Here is a 26,858-nt window from a genome sequence, read left to right as displayed (position 1 = left end):
GTTAGTGAGTTTCCTTCTTCAGCTTCCAGTGAATATAACATTCCTTTGTTTACGTAAATGGTCATGCATTTATCTCCCACCAGCAACCGTAATTTTAGAAAGCAGAATGAAAAGATACTTATATAGACGTAGGAACAAATAAATGATGGATTCAAAGGGGAACTCAGAAAGAATTGACTCTGTCGGGGAGTTATTCCTAAGGTAACATCACGTGTTTCCACACTTCTGCTCCCGAGCATGGACTGCCTCTGCATGGTGATGTCACCCGTATCTCCTTGGCTGGTTGATTTTGAGGACCCTGGCACCTAAGTCCTCATTAGGAATTCATAAGCCATTGCTGAGGTCTGGCTTATGATCTGAAAGAAAAGGAATTCCTTTTTAAAACTGCCAACTTTGGAAGGCAAATACATTCCAACATGTTTGTTTAGCAGATTTTTTCCCAGCAGGTATTACTAAGATTATAATATGGGTCTTAGTCCACCCCAAGTCAAGAGTGCAAGAAACGGCATGTTTCTTAACGGTCTTTCTATCAGTTTACATCAAACTTGAGGGCTTTCTTCTGGGTTTACAGGATGTTTAATCATAGGCACGGGGCCCCCACTCCCACCTTCACGCTGGATCGTGCAGAAGCTCCTGTTGGCTTCTGTTTTCCCTGGTTCTCACCAAAAAGACAGGTTTCTAAATTTGTCTTTTGGATTGCAAGAAGCCTGCTGCTCTGGTCCTAAGTGAGGCAGAGGGTCCTTGCTGACTTCTGCAGCCTAAGAGCTCTGGTCAAGTTCACCTGTGTTTATCTCAGTGACTCTCTCTGAACCCCTCAACCTGACCAGAGATCCGGGTGCTGGCACTCAGTCCCCCTAAGTCCCACCAGAGTTCATCTCTCCCCTAGTTGGTGGTAATCTCCCCTCTAGTTCAGCCCTCATATGCTTTCTGCTCACTTTTTTTTTTCCTTTCTGGAACACCTCACACACTAGGCCTTCAGAAAAGATTGGAAGAGGGATTGTTTTCCAGAAAGTCATCTTCCACTCTCTGCCAGGAAAACGCCTTTGAGGCAAAGTGCTACAGGGACTTGGCTACTTTCTCAGAACGGAAGGAAGAACAAAATACAAACTAGCATTTCAGTAAGGTAGCCTGCCACTTACTCTTTCTCCAAACTGCCAAGGCCTTAGAGCAGAAATTAGATTCTGTCCTCTGTTCTGTGGGAGTTGAAATGTTTTTCAGTTGTGGAAACCAACTTGCTGTTTCTCAGAATTTAAAGATGAGTGGGAATATAAACTGCGTAAACACTGGTGATTCACCCAAATTGTGCATTCTGCCCCCAGTACTCCACCCCACCTCCTTCCTTCCCCCAGCTCCCAGCATCTTGCTGCTCAGAGCTGAAGACAACATTTTGTTTTTGTTTTTCACAGTAATTTACCTTCATGAGTTTCATCAGGGTGATTCACATTTGGGGAATTATGTTTTGCCATAGATCTCCTGGAAGTCAACCATCCATAAGAATACAAAGTCAGCCTTGAGTTATATAGCGTAGAGGAGGTTTCCAAAGACAGTGCTGGAACCTCGCCATCGAGGCTTCATTCAGAATGGGATTGTTTTCAAACACTCTAGTGGCCAAATGAAGTCAGCCATGAATCAGGAAAGCAATCAGGGTATCTTATGAAATTTTGCGGCATGTCAGAAATCGCTGAACAGGAAAAAATTGTTAAAGGAAACTCCTGCATACTTTTCATGCAAAGCCCTACATTTGACTGCATCTGTAAATCAGCGTTGTATATACACATTAAGTCCCATATCTGTTGAGCCCAGGACAGTACACACTCAGATCATCCTTGGGAATGTCCGCACCTCACCTGGGCTGATGAGGGTGAGCAAAGAAGCCGAAGAAGGGAGAGATTCCCCAGGGCTCAGATTAGAAAGAGTTCTGCATACTCAGTGGGATCCCCCGTGGGGAGTCCTTGGGTTTCAACGTATTGCTTAGTCCATCTAAAAAATCTGGAGTTGTGTGTGTATGTTGATGTGTGTGTCCTTCATTAAACACTGTTCACCATGTGTCCGGTTATCCAAGCCTGGAAGCCGGCATCCTCATTATTTCCTTCTTCCCCGTCATTCTGTACATATTAGTAAAGCCTGCATATTCTGTCTGCAAAATTATCTTATTTTGTCAATTTTTTCCATTTCTTCTGTCGACACTTTATTTGAGATTGTCTCTAAGCCATTATATCCACATCAGAGAGATTAAATACACACACACAGACTCATAGCTTACATCTGCCTAAAACCCTTCAATAGCTCCTCATATAATCAGAAGACACTGTGATATCTGACCCCTGACTCCTCTTCCCATCCTATCTGAGCCACTAACCTCACTTACTCATGACTCTCCAGCCACACTCTTAGCTCTTTCTCAGCCAAGAGCCTCTGCTCATCTGTTTCTCCCTCCTGGAATCCACCTCCCCACCCCTGTTCTTCAGTTCTTAGCATGGTTCTCTCTTTCTCTTTTTTTTTTTTTAACTTAATTTAATTTACTTTTTTAAAACTGAAGTATGGTCAGTTTACAATGTTGTGTCAATTTCTGGTGTACAGCATAATAATTCAGTCATACATATACATGCATATGTTCGTTTTCATATTCTTTTTCATTGTAGGTTACTACAAGATTTTGAATATAGTTCCCTGTGCACTACAGTATAAACTTGCTGTTTATCTATTTTATATATAGTAGTGGCTTTTTGTTTTTAATCCTTCAAATTTCACTTAAACATCAACTCAGCCACTTCTACCCCCATTTCGTATTTACCAACACAACACCCCATTCATCAAATTCATGGCATTTTTCTGAGTTTTATTGTTATATATTTAATTTTCTTAACTGCTTTCGTCTGCCTTCCCCCAGTAGACCATGCATTTTGTGAAAACAGGAGCCAAGTCTGTTCCTCTCAGTATTATTTCTTACTTGCTGGATACAGCACTTGACTCATACATATACCACATACTCGTAATAACTTCCCATAACTGTAAGTGAATTAACAAGTGGATATAAGGCTGGGGAGAGGGGGTTGTTTTGTTCTGCAGCAGCAGTTTAACCCCATTCAGAACAAGGCTCAACATAAAATAGCAGACCCTGCTGTCTGTTTTGGTAATAAACGATTTGGTTTAGATACTGAGATTTCTCTGCAAACATACCACTCAGGCGGTTGTTTCTTACTGGAGATTATCATCAACCTGGATACCCCAGACACTTTGATCGGAGGCCTTTTGCTAATTCTGAATTCTCCTTTCCACTAAATCTCTGGAGAAGACAATGCATTTTTAAATAAGTGGAGCCTTAAAAATATTTCTCCTTCGAGGTCCTTTTTTTTTTTTCTCTCTTAATTTAGGTATATAATAGCAGAGGTGGCTACATTGCTGACAGTGGATTAAACACTGGAATGAATTCTGAGGAAAAAAGAATTTTTCAAAGGCAGCAGTTAATGTTTCCTTAGCCAGTGGATAATGGCTTTTAGGTGCTAATTCTCCCCCATGAGCGAGCTGATCTGCCATTACTGTCAATGCGATTTATAGACGCTTATTAAAGGAGGAATGGGCTCTTGAACACGGACCGTCGTGATTTTTCTTGTAACTGGGCCGTGGTTGCTTAATACTGCTTAACTACTTTTTTATTATTTATGCTCCGCACACATAGTCTATTCCTTTGAGAAAAGAAAACAGATGTTACGTGTTATTTTTATCACTGAAACCGCTCAGTCCTGCTGAACAAAATGTGCTTCCCTAATGCAGAGCTGCCAAGACCTTGACGATTTGGAGTCATCTTTAATTTTAAGTATTAGAAATATTTTTTTCCTGGATATTCCGTTACTATCAGTTGGTTCCTTAATGGAGCTTTTAAGAAGAAACATGACAGTTTCAGGATCACGGTGGGTTCACTGAGTTAAGACTCAGATTTTAACATAAGAAAAAAGATAAAATAAGCAACAGAAGGAGACATAAATGCCCAACTGATTTTTTTTTAGCTTTGCATATTCTTCATTCCATATAGCTTGTTAATTCAGTGTCTCTAGAGATTTCTGTCTGAAAATTATTAAAGGCTAATTTTATTTGCTACCAAAGAGGTAGTTCCAGACAGAGTAAGTAGTATTGAGGTCATTGAACAAAGGAATTGAAGAAGGGGAGAAAACTGATGTCATAGGAGAAACCAGAATTGCTAAGGATTTAATAGTATTTTTGCATGGGAGAAACAAGAGGGAGGCATAGTGGGGACAAGGGAGGAGAGACAGCTGTTTACAGTGGTATTCTTTTGTATTAAAAAAATCACATTTGCAGAGAAGGAATCAGAACAAACTAATAACTGAAAACAGTCCAGGGATGACAGGACTGCTGTTGCCAAGATCAAGGGACTAGTAAAGAGGTGTGAAAATTAAGTAGAGCTAAGTACAGCTCAGGGGAGAGTTTTCTACACCAATGAGTTTATTAGCATCATAATCAATTTAGTATGCAGGGAGTTTTTCTTGCATAACAAAAAGTATGACTTTTATGATCTACTTACAGGCCTTCCCTTTAAAATGCCACCTAGTATTTTATTGTCTTGAGTTAAAGAAATGGAAATCTATCAGACTGGTTGGAGGAGGGGTGTTCAATCTTGCATTACACCCAGAAAGAAGATTCCGTGCATTTTCTCAGGGGCTGATCCTGGGATTGGCTCTAATTAATATTTTCATTAATGTCATGGATGATGGGACAGGGTAAGCTCAATGCATTTTCCAATTATGCCAAATTGTTTAGTGGCACTAGCACCTGGAAGAACTTGATTGCAATTTAAATGACCTTTTTGAGTTTCTGAGGAAAGTGAGTGACAGTTTAATTAGACAAGAACAAGATGCTGGGAGCGAATCACTAGCAATGATAAGAGTATTTTACACTGTGCTTTAGAAAACATGCTCACTGAGATCTTTGTTCACTTTGACTTCAGCCCTGCAGGTAGGTACAGTTATCACTCTGGAGGTAAAGATGGGACTAGATTGGCTTTTAATGGGGGTGGTGGAGAAATATGGCCGATGAACAGGGATGGGTTCACACTAGAGTGTTTAAAGATTATACCTTTTGGTGACATGGACTAATTTTACTGGAATTCTCAAAATTGGGCATGTCTTGAACTGGTGTACTGTGCTCCATTTAGGTATCCAAAACATAAGTGCAAGGAAAGTGGCAGAGGTCCAGAAGAGAGCAACAGAAAGTCTACCATGATCAGGAGAGCCCTGGTTCTAGGAATGACTGGGAATGATTCATACAGAAAAGGGAAGAAGAAAAGTACATAATTAATTTCAAACACATTTTCATGGTTCATTATTAGAAGAATAGTCCGCAGCTCTTCATTATTTCTATGGGAATAGGAAAATATGCAGTTACTTTTTGTTTTCTTGAAGCACATTCTTTATAAAGCAAAACATCACATCCCCATGAAGCTGTGCTGTCTGGCTTTCTACTGGGATGATTTAGGGCAGTCATTGCCCCTAATCCTTCTCCCTTCCTTTCTTCCATTCCTTCCTCCCCTCCTTTCTTTTCCTTTCTCTCCCCTCCTCCTTCCTACTTTTTTTTCCTCCCTTCCTTCCTTCATTTCTTCCTTCCTTTATTCTTTCTTACACCTTTAAAAAAATTCTGCAGCTTTAGTTAATGAAGATCATTTTTGTTAAGGCTAAAATTTGGACAGAGATTAAAACTTGACCTAAGAAAGTTTTATTATTTAATTCAGCTTCACCCTGTAAGGTCATTTCTCTGTTTTTACTGTATATATAGCTGAATATCAAGGAGGTATGTGGATCCTTGCATTTTAAAATGTGAGATACAGTTATGGAAGCCTAAAGCTGAAAGTGCCTTTCAGATGCAGAAAATAATAATACGTTATCTTCCCTTTCAGGGCAAATGGCAGGGGATCATACGAGGCTGGAGTTTCATAACATAGAGACTGGCATCATCACAGAACGGCGGTATCTGTCTTCTGTTCCCTCCAATTTCATTGGCCACCTGCAGAGCCTGACTTTTAATGGGATGGCGTACATCGACTTGTGTAAAAATGGCGACATAGATTATTGTGAGCTCAATGCCAGGTTTGGCTTCAGGAACATCATAGCAGACCCTGTCACCTTCAAGACCAAATCGAGCTATGTTGCCTTAGCTACGTTGCAAGCCTACACTTCTATGCATCTTTTTTTCCAGTTCAAGACAACATCCCTAGATGGACTAATTCTATATAACAGTGGGGATGGAAATGACTTTATTGTGGTTGAATTAGTTAAAGGGTGAGTATAGGTCCATTCAATGACAAACAAAGAAAACTTTGGGAAAATGAACATGAGTTTACAAAATTACACATTAAACTGAAGAAGGTGGAGGGGAGTGGTTTGCAAAGAATGCTTTTGTTTACATCACTTCTTAGGTATCTTACAAAGTTAATAGGGATTCAGCACAGTTTTTTTCTACCTACATTTCCATATACAAGGTACAAATAATGCCCAGTTCCAATTTATTGTAGGTATTCTATTCTATTCTATTCTAGTCTTACTCTTCAAATGTGGATTTCTGTACTGTGCACACAGTAATTCTACAAAAGAATTTCTACACATTTGTAGTCTAATTTGTTAAGTTAAATAGCTAATTCATGCAACCAGTTTACTTCAATTCCACAAAATCCCATTTAGCTGAAGCTTAATTCTATGCCAGAGTTTCTTAAAGAATTTAGAAATAAAGATTTTTTAATGACATTTCATTGAAAATGTGATGAAAATTTGATGTATTTTCATTGATTTAGGTATTTATTCATTCAATTGGCGAATGTCATTGTACATTTATAATCAACTAGATAATGCGCCAAACACTAATTACATACATACATATACCTTCCTTGCCACTCCTGTGCACATCTCAGATTCCACCAACCCTGAGCCACACAGACGCACACAACCTGAGGGGATACAGGTGAACATGTAAATTTAGCAGAAAAGCACTACAAAGTTTCCTAGAATGGTCTTGTGCAAAGGTTCAGGAGCGTCTTCAGGGAAGCTGGGAAAACACGTGCGTCAGGGAGAGGGTGCCTGAGCTGAGTCTGAAGGCTCACTGCTCATTCCCCTTATCGAAACAGGCATTCGGGATGGATGGAAGCAGGTGCACGAAGCTGAGAATTGCCAGTTCATTGTGGTTGGCAAAGGATGGAGAGAGTGGTGGAAATGGAGAGTGGGTAGTGAAAGATACGTACCTTCCAAAGTCATGTAGTGGAATGCAGACCACAATTTTAACAATGTTTATCACTCTTCCCTGTATTGAAGACAATGAATAATCCTCCTTGCTGAAACAGAGTGGCACCTCTTACCCTCTTGTTAATTGAGCTTCTACACGACTCACCCTCCTGACTTCTAGCGAGGGGGCAACCACCTGAACAAAAGATCTCAGTGTTGACATCTAGCTGGACTCCATCAAAAATTCAAAAAGTGATGGCACTTTCCCACCTTTGCTTTTTTCCCAGGTACTTACATTATGTGTTTGATTTGGGAAATGGTGCTAACCTCATCAAAGGGAGCTCAAACAAACCTCTCAATGACAATCAGTGGCACAATGTGATGATCTCCAGGGACACCAGCAACCTCCACACCGTAAAGATTGACACGAAAATCACCACGCAAATCACCGCGGGAGCCAGGAACTTGGACCTCAAGAGTAAGTGCACGAGGTCAGAGTAGCAGGCAGGAGCCCACGTGGTCTCCTCCGCTCATGTGGCACATCCTTTACTTTGGGGGGTTGTGTGCACACGTGCACACACGCACACGTGCACGCACCTTCTGCAAAGACTGACCAGAATTTCATTTCCAGCATGTAATTAATAATACAACACACAAACCTCTGTTCCCCCTTTAATGTGGGAGAAACATTTATTTTTAATAGCAGCTCAGAACATGCAGCACCTAAGAATGCATGCATGATTAAAATTTAAAGAGTGAGAAAAACATATTCTTAGTCTTGATATTATAAAGAAAAGTAGGCATTTGCAAGTTTGTTTAGTCCCAACAGTTTTCAGTCGATTTGAAGTCAAGATAACCAGATACCTAATGAATTTCCTGTAGAACTTCACTGGTTTTCTTTTCTTGGTGAGATTTCCTAGATACCTACAGATTCTCCAACTAACAGGGGTCTGAGTCTGGCTAATAACCCGTGTGTCCAAAGGTGATTCCTTCCCAAGCCCCACAAACACCAGTGGGAATGTTCTTTCACCAACTGCTAAGAAAACCTTAACAGACTTTTTCCTTCCTTACTGGTACTTGATTTCTCAAGTGAGAAAGACAAAATGCTTAGAAAACATGTCAATAAGTGGCAATAATAAGAGCCATTTCTATCTGAATGGTCTTCGCGATTCACTAAAAGCATACCCGCATATCCCATCTCATTTAACACGACAGCCAGACAAGACATTATTAGCATTTTCTTGTGCATGCAGGAAATCTGAGCCTTGACTGGCTTGCCCGGGGTCAAAACAACTGCTTCAGCAGAGCAAAACGTCACCCCAGTTCTGACAAACGCCCCCTCCTTTGGTCCTTCTGCTCTGTCCTGATGCATTTCAAAGCCCCGCAGGAATCACTGTGGTCACATTTTTTGCTTCCCAAGAGCTGTTCATTTATATTAATGTGATCTTTCCCTTTGATTTAAAAGATAAAAACACAGGAGAGTTAGGGGACTGGAAGGAGAAAATCCAACAGAATTCTTTCTAGAGAAAAATGTTTTTTCTAAGTAAAGTGAAGGAAGAAAGAAAGGTGTTTCACTTTCTGTAACTGCAGAATATATTTGCAATCCTGATGCTGTATTTGTCCAACACACAGAATGTGTGCTGGTGGCTGTCTCCCTTCTCTCTGAGTGGGGCTTCTTGTTGACTTCAAAGAGAGCCTGTTTAGGCCCACAAATCTAATAGCTTAGCTCAGAAAGTAAAATGAGATTCAAAGGAAATGCTGTTTAACAGGCTAAACCTCTTTCTTCTCTCTGACTGAAGTGAATGGAGTGCATTTTCTGTCCCTGTTTCGGGGGTGCCCCTGTTTTGCACAGCGGGCTCTGGTGGTAGTTGTCAAGGAAAAGGAGAGATGGTGACACTAAGTGTGCTGGCCCTGCTAGCCACCAAAACTGAAGTGAAATGGGGTCCTGTTCCCGTAGGGAGAGACCTCAGTAGGAGTGAATGAACGTCACTGGGGAACCAGGGATACTGAGTGGGTGACTGAAATGGCTGGAAAGGAAGCAGTTCCTGGTTGGTTGAAGTAAGTGACACTCACAGACTGTCAGTGAGGGAACAGAGAAGCAGTGCAAGCAGTGGGTTCTGTGTCCCTGGACAGTTAGGGCATTGTCTCCTGAGAGGTCAGTGTTTGCTTATTGTCCATTAAAAAATCACAGTGAGGGTACTTGGACATAGTTTGGGATTCTTTTTGGTGGTTGAGGGGACCATTAGAAACCTAGGAAACCCTCAAGGCTGATTTTTATTAAATGCTCAGTGTTTCATGATTCTGAATATGAGAGGCTTTATCCATGATAAAATCTAAAACCATGAACTGAAAATAGCATGTATTTATTTATTTATTTATTTATTTATTTATTTATTTATTATTTTATTTATTTATTATTTTATACATAAACATTTTTTATTGAGTTATAGTCATTTTACAGTGTTGTGTCAAATTCCAGTGTAGAGCACAATTTTTCAGTTATACATGAACATACATACATTCATTGTCACATTCTCTTTCGCTGTGAGCCACCACAAGATCCTGTATATATTTCCCTTTGCTACACAGTACAATCTTGTTTATCTATTCTGCATTTTGAAATCCCAGTGCCTTCCCATCCCCCGTCCCCCTGGCAACCACAATTTTGTATTCTATGTCTATGAGTCTGTTTCTGTTTTGTATTTTTGTTTTTTGTTTTTGTTTTTGTTTTTTAGATTCCACATATGAGTGATTTCATATGGTATTTTTCTTTCTCTTTCTGGCTTACTTCAGTTAGAATGACATTCTCCGGGAACATCCATGTTGCTGCAAATGGCGTTATGTTGTCGATTTTTATGGCTGAGTAGTGTTCCATTGTATAAATATACCACTTCTTTATCCAATCATCTGTTGATGGACATTTAGGCTGTTTCCATGTCTTGCCTATTGTAAATAGTGCTGCTATGAACATTGGGGTGCAGGTGTCTTTTTGAAGTAGGGTCCCTTCTGGTTATATGCCCAGGAGCGGGATTCCTGGGTCCTATGGTAAGTCTATTCCTAGTCTTTTGAGGAATCTCCATACTGTTTTCCTCAGTGGCTGCACCAAACTGCATTCCCACCAGCAGTGTAGGAGGGTTCCCTTTTCTCCACAGCCTCTCCAACATTTGTCATTTGTGGACTTTTAAATGATGGTGTGAGGTGATACCTCATCATAGTTTTGATTTGCATTTCTCTGATGATTAGTGATATTGAGCATTTTTTCATGTACCTATTGATCATTTGTCTGTCTTCCTTGGAGAATTGCTTGTTTACGTCTTCTGCCCATTTTTGGATTGGTTTTTTTTTTTTTTATTAAGTCATATGAGCTGCTTATATATTCTGGAGATCAAGCCTTTGTCGGTTTCATTTGCAAAAATTTTCTCCCATTCTGTAGGTTGTCGTTTTGTTTTACTTATGGTTTCCTTTGCTGTGCAGAAGCTTGTAAGTTTCATTAGGTCCCATTTGTGTATTCTTGCTTTTATTTCTATTGCTTGGGTAGACTGTTCTAGAACATTTTTGAGATGTATGTCAGATAATGTTTTGCCTATATTTTCTTCTAGGAGGTTAATTGTATCTTGTCTTATGTTTAAGTCTTTGATCCATTTTGAGTTTATTTTTGTGTATGGTGTAAGGGAGTGTTCTAGCTTCATTGATTTACATGCTGCTGTTCAGTTTTCCCAGCACCATTTGCTGAAGAGACTCTTTATTCGATTGTATATTCTTGCCTCCTTTGTCGAAGATTAGTTGACCAAAAGTTTGTGGGTTCATTTCTGGGCTCTCTATTCTGTTCTGTTGGTCTATATGTCTGTTTTTGTACCAATACCATGCTGTCTTGATTACTGTAGCTCTGTAGTATTGTCTGAAGTCTGGGAGAGTTATTTGTCCAGCCTCTTTCTTTTTCTTCAGCAATGCTTTGGCAATTCTAGGTCTTTTGTGGTTCCATATAAATTTTATTATGATTTGTTCTAGTTCTGTGAAATATGTCCTAGGTAGTTTGATAGGGATTGCATTAAATCTGTAGATTGCCTTGGGCAGTATGACCATTTTAACAATATTGATTCTTCCAATCCAAGAGCATGGGATACCTTTCCATTTTTTTACATCTTCTTTAATTTCCTTAATCAGTGTTTTATAGTTCTCCGTGTATAAGTCTTTCACCTCCTTGGTTAGATTTATTCCTACGTATTTTATCACTTTGGGTACTATTTTAAAGAGGATTGTCTCTTTACTTTCTCTTTCTATTGATTCATCATTAATGTAAAGAAATGCAACTGATTTTTGAATGTTAATCTTGTAACCTGCTACCTTGCTGAATTTTTTGATTATTTCTAGTAGTTTTTGTGTGGACCTTTTAGGGTTTTCTATATATAGTATCATGCAGTCTGCATATAGTGACACTTTTACCTCTTCTTTTCCAATTTGGATCCCTTTTATTTCTCTCTTGCCTGATTGCTGTGGCTAGGACTTCCAAGACTATGTTGAATAGGAGTGGTGATAGTGGGCAGGCTTGTCTTGTCCCAGATTTTAGTGGGAAGCTTTTGAGTTTTTCACCGTTGAGTACTACGCTGGCTGTGGGTTTGTCACATATAGCTTTTATTATGTTGAGATATGTTCCTTCAGTACCCACTTTGGCAAGAGTTTGTACCATAAATGGGTGTTGAATTTTATCAGAAGCTTTTTCTGCATCTATTGAGATGATCATGTGGTTTTTGTCCTTTCTCTTGTTGATGTGATGTATTACATTGATTGATCTGCGTATGTTGAACCAACCTTGTGTCCCTGGGATGAACCCCACTTGATCATGACGTATAATCTTTTTTATGTGCTGTTGGATTCTATTTGCTAGTATTTTGGTAAGGATTTTTGCATCTATGTTCATCAGTGATATTGGTCTGTAACTCTCTTTTTTGGTGGTGTCTTTGCCTGGTTTTGGTATCAGGGTGATGGTGGCTTCATAGAATGAGTTTGGGAGTATTCCCTCTTTTTCAATCTTCTGGAAGTGTTTGAGAAGGCCTAGTATGAGTTCTTCTTTGTATGTTTGGTAGAATTCCCCAGTAAAGCCGTCTGGTCCTGGACTTTTATTTGTAGGGAGGTTTTTTACTGCTATTTCAATTTCATTTCTAGTGATCGGTTTGTTCAAGTGGTCAGTTTCTTTTTGATTCAGTCTTGGTGGACTGTATGTTTCCAGAAACTTGTCCATCTTCTCTAGGTTATCCATTTTGGTTCCATATAGTTTTTCATAATATTCTCGTATGATAGTCTGTATTTCTGTGTTATTTGTTGTAATTTCTCTATTTTCCTTTCTTATTTTGCTTATTTGTGCTCTCTCTTTTTTCTTCTTTGTGAGTTTGGCCAGAGGCTTGTTGATTTTATTTACTCTTTCAAAAAACCAGCTATTGGTTTGATTGATTTTTTCTATTGTTTTTTTAATCTCATTTTATTTATTTCCTCCCTGATCTTTATTATTTCCTTCCTTCTGCTGACTTTTGGGTGTTTTTGCTCTTCTTTTTCTAGTTCTTTTAGCTGATGGGTTACATTGTTTATTTGAGATTGTTCTTCTTTTTTGAGGAAGGCCTGTATTGCTATAAACTTCCCTCTTAGAAGTGCCTTTGCTGCGTCCCGTAAGTTTTGTGTGGTTGTGGTTTCATTTTCATTTGTCTCAAGGTGTTTTTTAATTTCAACTTTGATTTCCTCATTGACCCATTGGTTTTTTAAACAACAAGCATGTTGTTTAATCTCCATGTTTTCCTTTTTTTCTCCTTTGTTTCTCTGTAGTTGATTTCTAGTTTCATGGCATCGTGGTCAGTAAAGATGCTTGAGATATTTTCTATCTTCTTAAAATTGTTGAGGCTTCTTTTGTGCCCAAGTACATGATCAATCCTAGAAAATGTTCCATGTGCACTTGAAAAGAATGTATATCCTATTTTTTGGGGGGGTGTAATGCTCTGAAAATATCCAATCTAATTTTTCTATTGTATTATTTAATTTCTCTGTTGCCTTATTTATTTTCTGTCTGAAAGATCTGTCTAGTGATGTTAATGTGGTGTTAAAATCTCCGACAATGTTTGTATTCCTGTCAATTTCCCCCTTCATCTCTGTTAGTAATTGTTTTATGTACTTAGGTGCTCCTATGTTGGGTGCATATATATTAATGAGTGTAATATCCTCATCTTGTATTACTCCTTTAATCATTATAAAATGTCCTTCTTTATCTTTCTTTATGGCCCTTGTTTTAAAGTCTGTTTTGTCTGAAATCACTACTACTACACCTGCTTTTTTGGCTTTTCCATTTGCATGGAGTATCTTTTTCCATCCTTTCATTCTCAATCTATATATGTCCTCCCTAAAGTGGGTCTCTTGTATGCAGCATATTGAAGCTTCTTGCTTTATTATCCAGTCTGCCACTCTACATCTTTTGACTGGAGCATTTAGTCCATTAATGTTTACAGTAATTAATGATAGATGAGTGTTTATTGCCACTTTGAACTTGTTTTTGCAGTTGATTTGGTATCTCCTCTTTGTTCCTTTCTTCCTTTTGTGGTTTGGTAATTTTCCTTTGTATTGTCTTGGATTTTATTTAGTTTTTGTGACACACTTGTAAGTTTTTGGCTTGTGGTTACCCTTTTTTTTGTAAGTCTATTAACCTATTACTATAACTGTTTGTACTAAACAGATAGTAATGTAATCTCAAACCCATCCTACCGAGAACAAAAAATTTAAAATAAAAAGAAAGAAAAAAACTCTATATTTTCTTGCTTCCCTCTCCCACTCTTAATGATTTAGATGTCTTCTTTTACAATTTTGTGTTTATTCTATTTGGAATTCATGGTAGTTATCACCTTTCCAGTTACGAGTTTCTCATTTTTGTAGCATCCTGCTTCTTTTCTATTTAGACTAGACCTGTCAATATTTCTTTTAGCATGGGTTTAGTGTTGCTAAACTCTTAGTTTTTGCTTGTCTGTGAAGTTCTTTATCTCTCCTTCTGTTCTAAAGGATAGCCTTGCTGGATAGAGTATCCTAGGCTGCATCTTTTTTTCATTCAGGACTTTGAATATATCTTGCCACTCCCTTCTGGCCTGTAGTGTTTGTGTAGAGAAATCAGCTGAGAGCCTTGTGGGGGTTCCCTTGTAACTCACTCTTTGTTTTTCTCTTGCTGCCTTTAGGATCCTTTATCCTTGACTCTGGCCATCTTGATTATGATGTGTCTTGGTGTGGGTCTGTTTGGGTTCTTCCTGTTTGGGACCCTCTGAGCCTCCTGTACTTGGATATCTGATTCCCTCTTTAGGTTTGGAAAGTTTTCAGTCATGTTTTCTTCAAATACCTTTTCAAATCCCCTTTGTTCATTCTTCCCCTTCTGGAACCCCTATTATGCATAGATGAGCACGCTTTATATTATCCCATAGATCCCTTATATTGTTTTCATTGTTTTTTGTTTGTTTTTCTCTCAGCTGTTCTGATTGGGTGCTTTCTGTTGTCCTGTCTTCTAGGTCACTTATTTGTTCCTCTGCATTATCTAGCCTGCTTTGTACTGCCTTTAGATCAGTTCTCATTTCAGCCAGTGAGTTTACCAATTCTACTTGGCTCTTCTTTATAGCTTCAATTTCATTTTTGTTATATTTTATATCTTTAAACACTATCTCTTTTAGTTCCTTCAGTACTTTGATCACTCCTTTTTTGAAATCTTGATATAGTAGGCCATCAATGTCTATCTCCTTGATCGTACTTTCAGGGCATTTCTCTTGCTCTCTTAATTTGGAGTGATTCCTCTGTTTCTTCATATTGCTCATATCTCTCTGGCACTGTGGCTTACGGAGTATCAGTTATCTATTGTGGTCCTTAAGGAGTTTATTTATCTATCTAAAGCCTATGCAGGAATAAAACTTAAAAAAGAGAGAGAGAGAATTTTAAAAGAAAGGAGAAAAAAAAGGTTTGAAAACAGTGCATAATCAATAATAGAAGAGCAAGTTGAAGCAGAATAGCAATTGAGTTGAGATGTCTTTTAAAAAACTTAAAAAAGGAGAAAAGATCAGAAAACAATATTTGAGATCTGTGTATAATCAATAACAGGAGATCAAAACCAAGAGAAATAAAAATGAAATGAGGTGGATCTTTAAAAGTAGTAAAGAGAAAAAGTATTTTAAAAGAAAAATTTTAAAGGGATTAAAACTGGAGACATACACAATTGTTTAAAAAGTAAATTTTTAAAAGGTGATAGAAAATAGAACAGATTTTAACAAAAGATAAAAGAATTTTAAAAGGCGGGAGAAAAAAAGTTTGAAAACAGTGTATAATCAATAACAGAATAGCAAGTTGAAGCAATCGAGTTAAGACATATTTTAAAAACCTTAATAAAAAGGAGAAAAAATCAAAAAAACTGTATTTGATACCTCTGAATAATCAATAACAGGAGATCAAAACCAAGAGAATTAAAAGTGAAATGAGGTGGATTTTTAAAAATAATAATAAAAGATTTTAAAAGAAACATTTAAAAGGGGTAAAAACTGTAAACATATACAACTGTTTAAAAAGTAAAGATTACAAAGGTAATAGAAAATAAAAGATATAAAAAAGATTAAAAAAAAAAAGAGGACGTGTTATCCTGGAGACTGTGCGTTCTTAATGGTTTTATCGAGAAGTCTTTCTGTCTTTGCCCCGTTTCGCAAACTCAGCTTGCTTTTTCCAGAGGCCCTCTGTTGGCACCCTCTTCTGTGCTGCTCCCAGTGCCACTCGGCAAGAAGATCGCGCTCCCTTGCAACACTGGGTCAGGTGCTGCTCTCCTTGGAGGTGGGCAGGTGGGTCACTCCCCCTCCCGATGCTGCAGTGAGATGCTGTGCTGGGAGGGTGGCAGGTGGGTGGGTCGCGCCCCCTCCCAGCACTGGGGTCAGGTGCTGTGTTCCTGCCAGGAAGAGGAGTGGCGACCCACCCTCTCTTGAGCCGGTCGCTCCGCTGCTCTGTGCAGCTGCGGCGCTCCACCTCAGGGTGGCAATCCAAAGGCGGGCTGGAGAAGACCGTGGGGGCGGCCCCGCCCCTGCTCCATTCCAAAACCCAGCTCCTTGTTTGTCTTGGTGGAGCGAGTTCTCTGAGGTGCCAGGGCAGAAAGATCCTATCTGCCTCGGGCTGTAAACAAGTCTCAGTCCTGCCTAGGAGGTCACAGAGCCCCCAGGTGCGGATTCAGGTCTCGGCCCCGCCCCCGCCCGAGCTCTGCGCAAAGGGAGACTCCGGCTGTGGCTGAGCCCCGCCTAACTTCTCGCGAGATGCGCCGGTAATGGCGGCGCAGGTCTGAGGAGACAAAGGCTACGGCGTCCTTCCCCCCAGGGCACACCAGTAGTGTTGGTTTGCTTTTTTTGTTTGTTTGTTTCTGTAATTTATGGAGGGCCCAGGTTGTTCTGCTCCGTAACCCCTCCTAGCCACGGCGCACGGCACCCTGCAGTCCCCTGGGACCGCCTCAGTGCAGCCGCCCCAGTCCTCTGCCCGGCTCGGGCGGCCTGCCCCAGCCCCAGCCGCCGGCTGGCGTGTCGGGCTGGATGTCACAGGGACCCTTTGTACCCATTTAACTCAGTTCTCTCAGTCAAGGGTTGCTGGGGCAGATCTGAGCTTCGGAGGCTCCCCCTCCTTCCCACTGGCCTCTCTGTTGGAGAGGGGGAGGTTCAGCAAACAAGCACCAGCCCTCCTTTGCCGCTCTCTCCCCGCGGGGCCGGTCCCGCACTGTTTTGCTTTTTCTTCTTTTTTCCTTTTCTCCTACCAGATTTTTGGCGTCTTTGTCTTTCGAAGAGGGCGATGTTCTGTCGGAGTCGGTAGGTGCTCTGGTTGGCTGAGTGGGTCCGTAGTTGTGAATTTTGGTGTATTTGTGGGAGAGGGTGAGCTACGAGCGTCCTTCTCTGCCATCTTGCTTCTCTCTCTTGAAAATAGCATTTATGTAATATGAAGATGCTAAGTATTGAATTCTGACTGAGTGCATTTGTGTTTAAAAAAAACACAATTTAAATTTGAGGTAAATTTCCCAGGCAAATAAAGAGATTCTATATGAATGACTTCTCTCCCTTTACATGGTGAAGTTCCTCACTATTTAAAGAAAGTGAGAGCAAGTTCCTAAAATTAAAACTTAATTAATTTGTCAATTGGATGTGTGATCCAATGGTGACAAAAACCCTAAGGAGCCCCCCTTGCCACATGTGTCCCTGTCTAGAGCGAATGAGGAGAGAGCGTGGCCCCTAGGCGGGCATCTCCCAGATTCCGCAGCCACCGCCTGCCTGTGTGTGTGGTCAGAGGCACTGGTCAGATGAGGACTCCTGAGCACTGACTGTGCTCAAGGGAGAGCACAGCTATGAAGAGGGCAGCAGGGTTCCCGCAAGGAAACGCTTTCTGTCCTGAAGAGAAGCCTGCTATCAGGGAACACTTACAGGACAGACAAAAGGATTCCCAGGAGCCACATCCAGCATTGAAAGGAATCTGGCGTCACCAGGTAGAGTATTCCAGGAAGGAACCTTTAAGGGATAGCTGAATGATGAGTAAGAGCAACTGCATATTGTTCCCCTTCTCTCTTGGAGGCCCCCTGGAATTAGGGTGGCTTAACACAAGAGGACGTCCTACAGGAACTCTTCACTCTGAATTTAGCAGCGCTGTTTCCTTTGCATGCGAGTCATGTAGGATTCAGCCATTCTAAGTGCAGGAAAAATGAAAGGTGACCTATTTTGGTCAGTGGTTTTATTTTATGTTTTTTTTTTCCCTTATAGAATTGAAGGAAAATTATTATATTTATTCTACACTGCATTAAGGTCACTGCCATCCTCTTTAGTTCTTTTCAAAGTGAGGTCAACCTACTTAAGGACATCGGAGTCACGTGGTGGGGTTCGTGGAGTGCGTACTCCTGCCCCCCACCTCAGAGCAAGGCGGTGATCATTTGAGAATAACGTGCAGGGAAGGCCAGGTGTCTGCAATGTTTCAAGGGCACGTGCTCACCTAGATGCTGTGTTTCAGAGCCATGAACGAATGCAGTGTCTATGTCGAGGCCAAATTTAACTCACTTTTGAATTTTAGTACAAATCTTGGCTTTGCTTTTACGTTACAATTTTGCTTTTGTGTTGTTTTGTTTTACCATTTCTGGCCCAAAGTGACTCGGTTCAGGAACATTGCGAGTATTTTTATTTCTCGTGTTACAATACCTCAAAAAGACACTAGAGGGCAGCATAAGGCCGTAAAACCTGCTTATGGGAGGCGGAAGGGGGCGGGAAAAGCCTCAACAAGCTCCACTTGCGCTGAAAAAACAGACTTTCTTTGTTTTCGCCCCTATTAAAATTCCACAGCTAGCCTTTAGAATAACGCGTGCTTTGGGGTGTGGCTCCGTTTCGTGATATAGACAGGGATTTCGCGTAGAAGTGTGCAAACTAGGGGCCGCTTACTCCCTTCCCCACCAGAACTCGGCTGAAGATGATCAGAAATGGGCCGGAGTCTATAATCTGTCTCTGAGAAGAGGAATTCCACGCAGGTGACCTTGTTCAGGTTGTTTTTCGTGACACTGCCGCGTTCTCAGAGGGTTGCGTGTCTCTCCCGGCTGGAACAGTTCTGCTTTCATGTTTATTTCCCAGCTGCTCGTGTTCCCTCCCCTCTGGCTGTTACGTACAAGCTGCAGCACGCTGTGGAAGGGACAGCATTAAACTCGCCCTCTGCGGTGATTTCCTAGCACAGCAGTACCTGCCTACATTGTGGCTACCTTTGAGTCCTGCCCCCTTTAGAGAGAGAAAGGGTTGGTGTAATTCCTCCTGACCTGCCTTCTCTTGTTCCTGTATTTGCCAAATGTGTTATATTTGTGAATGCATATTGGAAGGAGGAATGTGTATCGACTCCCTACTAGATACTAGATAGATTTAAATGAGGTTATTTCATGTCATCCTTGCAATTAGCCAGGGATTTGAACTGAGGTCAGTCTTGCTCATTTATTCATCTAGTTCAAGAAGAAAGAGAGGAAGGATCGTCTTTGGCCCCCATCTTCCATGGGTCCCCGTCTTTAAGGCATTACTTAAGTTTATCCTGCAAATGGAGGAAAATACACTTCCTGGGGAAAAGATGCACGGTTCCTAGGTGCACAGGATACAGTGCCCTCAGGTGGCCACTTAGCAAGACTACCTAGAAGGCTCCACCTGGGTCAGCCCAGGCAGAGCTCTGCTCTTTGTTCTCCCTCTCTCACCCCCAAGTCCTTGCCCCCGCGGGCTCTGAGCCAGCTCTCCCTCCGTCCTGCCATCTTGTCTCTCCCCTTCTTACCACCCTGTCCAGGATCTGATCGTCAGCCTTCCTCAAACCCCTTCCTTAAATCTTACCTCGAAAGCAAGCACCTGCTGTTGTTTATTCTGCTCCCAGGCCACTAAGAGTTCCCCTAGTCAGAGAGAACCCAGCTGGGGACTTCCATTCAAATAGATTCGCCTTATCAGCAGAGATCTGAAGATAAATAGCATTCTTGCTTTCCCTCTTGGTCCTGTGCCAGTGTCTGCTACGCAGCTACCCGCCCTCTCCAGTCCTGGGTATACCTCCGTCCGTCAGTGTGGCTACGTGACAAGTCATTGCTGTGCAACTTCAGTTTAACACACACCCGAGCTTTGTGTACTCAGTCAGGTGGCATCTGATGGCCTGCTTGCCTTGCCCAGGTAATTTACTCAAATAAGAAACTTCCAGAGAAAGGTCTGACTTTGAGCGTAGCCTTAAAGCAGGAGATGGCATTGAACAGGGAGGTGTCATTGAGCAAGTTCCTGTTGTCTGTTGGTTAGAGTCTCCTTATTAGATTTTTTTATTTGGTAAGGGAAAGAGATTTCACATTACTTCAGTTAATGGGAGATTATTTTAAGGACCTATTAGAAAGTAAGAGAGATAAGACATCCTTTCAATGAGTCCACACAGAGAATAAGAACTGTGTTCTCATAGTCACACTGGGATCTCGAGAGTAGATATGAGAGCCCCCTGCGCCCCAATTCAGGGCTCCACCACCGAGCCTCTCTCTGCTGCGTCTCCTCCCACTGAGATAATTTTTCTCTCCTCTCCTTATGCTTCCTGGGCTCTCCTAGTCTTAGCTCCCACCTCATGGCTTCTCCCTACAGCTTCTGTTCCTGTGCGCATGTCCACTCCTGTCTCCTCTTTTTCACCTCACTTTCATGTGCCCCCAAAGACATGCTCTTACACGGTGAGGGGACCTGTCTAGAGCACAATGTCGTGGGCTTTTGCCCTGCTGCTTGGGGTCAGGCTCACTTCCTCAGGCCACCACACGGTGGCGGTAGACTTGTGTGCCGTAAAACGTGAACTTTGAACGTGATCCCTGGGAAGGAGGCTGTGGGCTGGCAGGCTGTCTGTAGGTTCTCAGAAGGGAGCAGGGTAAGGTGCTTATTCAGAGGGCCCTAAGTGTCATGGCAGAAGTGAAGACAGGAGACAGAAGGAGCTTTAAGCAGGAGAGTGGAGTTCATGGTGCTTTAGAATCATTCCTTTGACTTCGGTGCAGAGGAGGGGGGAGGAAAGAGACGGCTTTGGAGGCAACTGTCATAGTACAGAACAGAGACAGTCAGGCTCTGCTCACATGAAAGTAAGACTTGACATCTTTGTTACTCCGTTTCCCACACAGGAACTGAAAGACAATTAGAGGTATGAAGCTGTTGTTTCTCTCCTGACGTGTCCTTTGGATCCCCAGGCTTTACCAAATCAGTCTCAATCTAGTCTCTGTACTGTAATGCCTTTGTCAGTTTGTTTTAATCCCACTCCCGGCGAGACATCCTTCCCTTCCTGTGCCCAGGCGCCTTGGACCTGCTTGAAGGTTTTCCTTCTGCCTCTTTATAACCCTTGGACTGGCTTCCATGACTACCGCAGAGTTCAAGTTCTTTATTCCTTACCAGCACCACTGTCTTTTTTCTTTCTTTTTTTCTTTCTTCACCCATTGTACTTGTTTTGAAATCTCTTCTACATTGGGCAGAGTTTTTCCAGGTTTAGTTTTTTTTTTCAACTCCCACCAACTCTGATGTTTGAAATTTCTCCTCCCACTGTTAGGATCTTGGGGACTTAGAGCTTGACGTGATCTTGGAGACATTTCGGTCTGACCCATTCCTTTTACAGATGAGACCCCCGTGCTCAGGAGAGACTGACCAACACAGCCAGGTAGATAGCAGTGCTCTAGGTCCAGTCTTCTAATTCCCAGCTTAACACTTTTCCCCATAAATCAGGGAAAACAAGTTTTATTGCCGAAATCAACCTCAGGCAACTGCCGGTGACAGCCTGGAACCACATGCTGAAAAGCAATGCGAGGCCTTCTGTGGACTCCCTGGAGACACCAATTCATACAGTCAGCTAGAGGCACCAGTTGGAGACTGGCAACACAGGATCACCCATTAGCTGTTTATTTCTGGTGCAGCTTTAAGGAGCTCAGTCCTTCCCGTTTGCAGTTGCTTTGGGGCAGGTAAGATAGGCGCTTAAAGCTCTGATGCAGGTTCCTGCTCACCCTCGGCACTGGCCGAGCTCTGACAGCCACAGGCCTTGACTTGTGTGCTTGGAATATCTGTGAGGAGGTCCTATCCCAGGAGAAACAGCTTCCTTCTCCTCCTGCAGTGAAACGTGGGCTCCCAGAGTTATGAATCCAGTGCTCATGTGCCTTTTGGACAGGGTGCCTTTTGGACAGGGTGCCAGGGTCCCAAGTTCCAGTGGGACTGTGATTAGACAAGATGAGCCCGTCCAGCTGGTGCCAGTCCTCCTCCGTGGAAGGGGGAAGATTCAGACCAGGCTCCTGTAGGTCTATAAGGGACAGAGAGGCCCAGCTGACATCAAGTCATGTGACAGTTGCCCATTATAAATCATCATGTAAAAGTGAGTATTGCTGTTATTTTCAGGCAGTGGTTTCATTTAGTCAGGGTTGGGTAATAATACAACTCTAGCCGTCTCTTACTGTGACTCACAGGAAAACTAGCTTCTGCGCTTGAACCTGAACAATTCATCCTGAGCCACAGGTCGAAATGGGAATAGACTGGAAAACTGAGGTGGGCATGGTACATAGTCACTGCTACTGTGGAGATGCCTCAGAGCCAATTCTGCCATCCTCACTCATGTAGGAAAGCCCCTTTTTTTTTTTTTTTTTAATTGAAGTACAGTCAGTTACAATGTGTCAATTTCTGGTGTACAGCATAATGTCCCAGTCATGCATATACATACATCTATTTGTTTTCATACTCTTTTTCATTAAAGGTTATCACAAGATACTGAATATAGTTCCCTGTGCTATTCAGAAGAAATTTGTTTTTTATCTATTTTTATATGTAAAGGTTAACATTTGCAAATCTCAAACTCCCAAATTTATCCCTTCCCATCCCCTTTCTCCTGGTAACCATAAGATTGTTTACTCTGTCTGCAAGTCTGTTTCTGTTTTATAGGTGAATTCATTAGTGTTCTCTTTTTTAAGATTCCACATATAAGTGATATATGATATTTTTTCTTTCTCTTTCTTGCTTACTTCACTTAGAATGGTGATCTCCAGGTCCATCCATGTTGCTGCAAATGGCATTATTTTATTCTTTTTTACGGCTGAGTAGTATTCCACTATATAAATATACCACAGCTTCTTTATCCAGTCATCTGTCAATGGACATTTAGGTTGTTTCCATGTCTTGGTACTGCTGTGAACATTGGGGTGCAGGTGTCTTTTGGAATTAGAGTTCCTCGCAGATACATGCCCAGGAGCGGGGCTGCTGGATCATATGCTGCTCTGCTGCTGTTGGCCTGTCATTTTCATGCCCTGGAGGGGCTACTTCCAGTGTCACTCCCCAGCTGCAGTAGGTCAGTCAGGCTTCCTTGTTATTGTCACATGACTGGGGTTTTCTGTGTCTGCTCTTAAAAGGGGCTCTTTCTTGGCCTTCGCAATTAATTATTGTGGTTTTTCTTAAGAGTAATGTAAGAAGCAATAAAACGTTGTAATTAAGGGTCAGACTTTGGGGTCAGAGATGTGGGTGAAACAGCATATCTTTACCATTTATCTTCTGTGTGCCCTTTGGCAAGGTACGTCGTATTGTCTTCATCATCATCTACTTTTCACTAAGGATTAGCTAGGAGCTTGACATGTCTTAGCTCCTTTTTTTTTTTGTGACCAGCTGGTGAGGTAGCTGCACTTAAGCCCCACATTACTTAGGTAAGGCTGAAGAAGGTTAAACGTCTCACCCAAACAGTAATGCTAGTACAATTAAATAGCAATAGTAATTATTTTAACCATTTCTGAGGGCTTATCACATCCCATGCACTCTTGTAAATGTTTTACTCGTAAGTTCTCATTTAATTCTCACAGCAGTGCACAGGATCAGCCAGTGTATTCTTTGAAGCTTGTGTCTGTAAGGAGGGGGGCCTGTGAGGCTCACCTGGATATGACAGGCAGTGGCAATATTTAGGCCATTTTCCCATAACTGCCCTGGCACAGGACAGCCCAGCTGGTGTCCCCAGGCTCCCTAGAGGTTGGTTATTAACATTCCTCACCCAGGCCCTGAGAGTTCTGCCCCAGTACCCCCTCCCCACCCCGAACCCACCTCAACACACACACTGTTCAGCTCTCTCCACTGGTTCCCTCTTGGAGTTCAGGGACTGTAAAAAAGACTTCTTTAAGCACTTTAAGGTCCTGTACTAATGCCCTATGTCTATTACACAGCAATTCTGTAGCCTTCAACTACAGGAAACATGAAACGAGTCCTCCAGGAGACCTGAGAGCCTCCTCACTCGGCTTGGGGCTAGAATGTAGTTCCCCTGTAGGGGGCAGTGCAGCAAATGTGTTGTACCATAGGACTTAGAAATACCCTTAGACACCTGTCTCTCCAGTTTTGGACCCTTTGATGAAGATGAAGATGTTCTTGATGTAACTCAGGGCTTCAAGGGCTGAGAACCAGTGTTTTACTGTCTGCTTTGTGAATTTTGTATCTCGGTATCGGCCTCAAACTCACGTTGTCTTGTGTCTTTTGTGCTGGTGCTTCATTCAGGACTTCAATTTTAACGCTCTTATTTTACAAGTGTGATTTCTTAATCTTTACAACGATTAGCTGAGTGAGATGTTAGTGCTTCTGTACTACAGATGAGAAAATGGAGACTCAGGAAGGCTAAGTGAATTGCCTGGAAAGGGAATGTAAACCCAGGTTTATAGCAATATTTAAATACCACTGTATATATTTGCCAACATATTAGAAGGGATTCTTTCTGGATATCTAGAGTGAAAGATAGTACTTATTTTAATCTTAGGGAAAATGTCATGTAGTAGAAGAAAATAGTTCTTCCTCTGCGTAAAACTTGCTTCTTCAGACGCCTGCATTGCCACCTTGGGTAGTGCTGAAAATGTCATTTCTGGCAGTTGCAGAAGAACTGTGTATTTCTCCTTTCACTTTCCACGTGCTCTTTCCATCCCTGTGCCTTGTGTATAGAACATATACATTGTTTCTGTTTCCTTAGGCCCTGAAGTCTTCCTCAAACACTACAGCCAACAGTTTTCATTGCTGTGTGTCCTTCATAATATTCCGTAGGACATTTGCATTTATAGGTGCTTAAAGCAGGCCCAGGCAAACACAGTGCTTGGTTGGATGACTGGAGACTGGCCTGGCAGTCAGTTATCAGCTTGTACCAGTAAGCCACTTGCTAGTCTGTTCAACTATTAAAACCCTCCATTTCCCTAGCCTTTTGGGAGAATTCCCCATACTTTCCTGTCCCACTTTTTTGATCATTGCTGATAACTATTTGCATTTCTCCTTAAGAATAACTTAAATATTGGAAGAACAAAGTATTTGGAGACGTGCCCTAGGGAATTTTATGTACTATTCCAGTGAAATTTGATGACCTGATTGAGAATATTCCATCTTTTAAGCATAGAAGTAATTCCTTCTGTGAAAAAAAAATACAGAAAAGTTCAGGTACTTAAGAGAAAAAAATAAGAGTTTTATTTGACTCTATGAAGCTCATAATATTTTAGAAGCTTCTTGTCAATGACTGTGAAGCTTTCCTTGTTTGCTTTGTATCACTTTGTCCTTTTAAGCTACTCAGAAAACACCGGGTGCATTTCCTTCTCTTCTTCTGTCTATCTGAGAGCAGGTGCTGTTTCTGACCTGCATTAAACAGACCACTGTTATGAGAAGAGCCATTCTTTTCAACTCATCCTGCATTTATTTTGAAATAGGAAAAGAAAATTTCTTTGAAATAAGAAAAGTTATTTTGAAAAGAAAGAAAGCCAAATGGATATACAGAGCTCCTCAAAAAGTCTCAGGAAAGACAACAGGTTTACATGACCAGGTCCTCTAACTGGTCCCCTGGTTATAGGTCTTTATTGATGTCCAGAATGACCATTTCTAAACCCCTCCACCTCTCCTATTCCTGTCACTGAGAAGGTTTTGAGTAAACATAGGAGGCAGCGTGGTGCAGCGGGAAAAGAGGGAGCCCGGGGCCTGGAGGCTGGGGTGCCTGTGTTGTTCTCCTTGTCCTGCTGCGGGCATTGCCTTGGGCAGGTCACTTACCTTTTCAGAAGGGTTGTTGGCTCACCTGTCAGGTGGGGCTACTGACAACTTCCTGCGTAGTGCGAAGAGTTGGGTATGAGAATCAAATGGAACAAGAGAGAGCAAAGCATCCTTCAACTTGCGGTCCTGTGCAAGTGTGAAGGGTGACAGTACCTGTGAGACGGGCGAGCTCTGCCAGCTGCATGCAGCCCCAGAGAGGGACGCACAGTGAGTGGAAAATGAAATACAAATGGCAGCAGGATTGCCTGCTGCTACAGGATGTCTAAGGTACCTAACTGGCTGCCACCTGGATGGGGAAAAAGGAAAGATAATAAAAATATCTGAGCCCTGTTTTCACCATAAAGGTGAATTTGCCAAGCCATGAGGACAAAGTTATCTTGGCGTGAATTTTTACGCCTGAACTCGCACCCCATCTGCCACAGTGTCACTGGCAGAGCGTGGTTTAAAAGAAGATGGATTACCACACACACCTCCATAGCAAATCCACTTCATTATTTCCCATTTATCATGCCCACAGCTTTCCCGTACAGTCTGTTGGCCAAATACACAAACAAAATCTGTCCTCCTGTTAAGTTTTTGCACCCTAGTTTAAAAAAAAAAATTCTCCCTCTTTGGGCAATTTTATTTCAAAAGTGTCAGCTCAAAATAGAAATTTCAGAATGGTGAAAGCATTTTCTGTCCTGTCCCTGAATATAATGTCAATATTAACTCTCAAAGGCTCACCGCAGGGAAGCACTCAGGTCTGAACCCCAGTTTTATCGGGGTCCCTCCCCACCCCCGTTCACACACATGTATCCGGTTTGGCCTTGGATGAATGCTGGCGTCCTGCTTATCTCTCTGTGGGAGGCAATTGAAAAGTTGCTGCCGTGTCTAAAAATCAGAGTCATAAGAATTCTATCCATTTGTCAGAATTTTAATACCTAATATTTATGATGATAGATGCAGATTGATTTTGTTCTCACAAGATTACTCGGTTAGCATGCAGGTGAGCCCCCAGTTACCCGGGGAATCTGTGTTCTCTTGCTTGGACTTCTGCTGACATTTGTTACCATTGCTTTTCTCCACTGGCCAAGTTACTCCAGAAGGTTCCTGTATTGTGTAGAAGTGG

The 26,858-nt window shown here is 41.7% G+C and overlaps 1 protein-coding gene across 17 annotated transcripts in view; it reads left to right on the top strand.

Annotated features, from left to right (window-relative positions):
• Positions 1-26,858, top strand: part of NRXN1 (neurexin 1) — a 1,021,265-nt gene that overhangs the window by 486,046 nt on the left and 508,361 nt on the right. For all 17 annotated transcript variants that reach the window (XM_074341128.1, XM_074341127.1, XM_074341130.1 and 14 more), the window contains 2 exons: positions 5,909-6,290; positions 7,511-7,701. In XM_074341128.1, the coding sequence (XP_074197229.1) occupies positions 5,909-6,290; positions 7,511-7,701 (573 nt within the window). The remainder of the gene's footprint in view (positions 1-5,908; positions 6,291-7,510; positions 7,702-26,858) is intronic.

Source organism: Camelus bactrianus, chromosome 15, assembly GCF_048773025.1.
Source record: "Camelus bactrianus isolate YW-2024 breed Bactrian camel chromosome 15, ASM4877302v1, whole genome shotgun sequence".
NCBI lineage: Eukaryota > Metazoa > Chordata > Mammalia > Artiodactyla > Camelidae > Camelus > Camelus bactrianus.
Note: the sequence above shows the minus strand (reverse complement) of the source record. Positions and strands in the feature narration are given on the sequence as shown.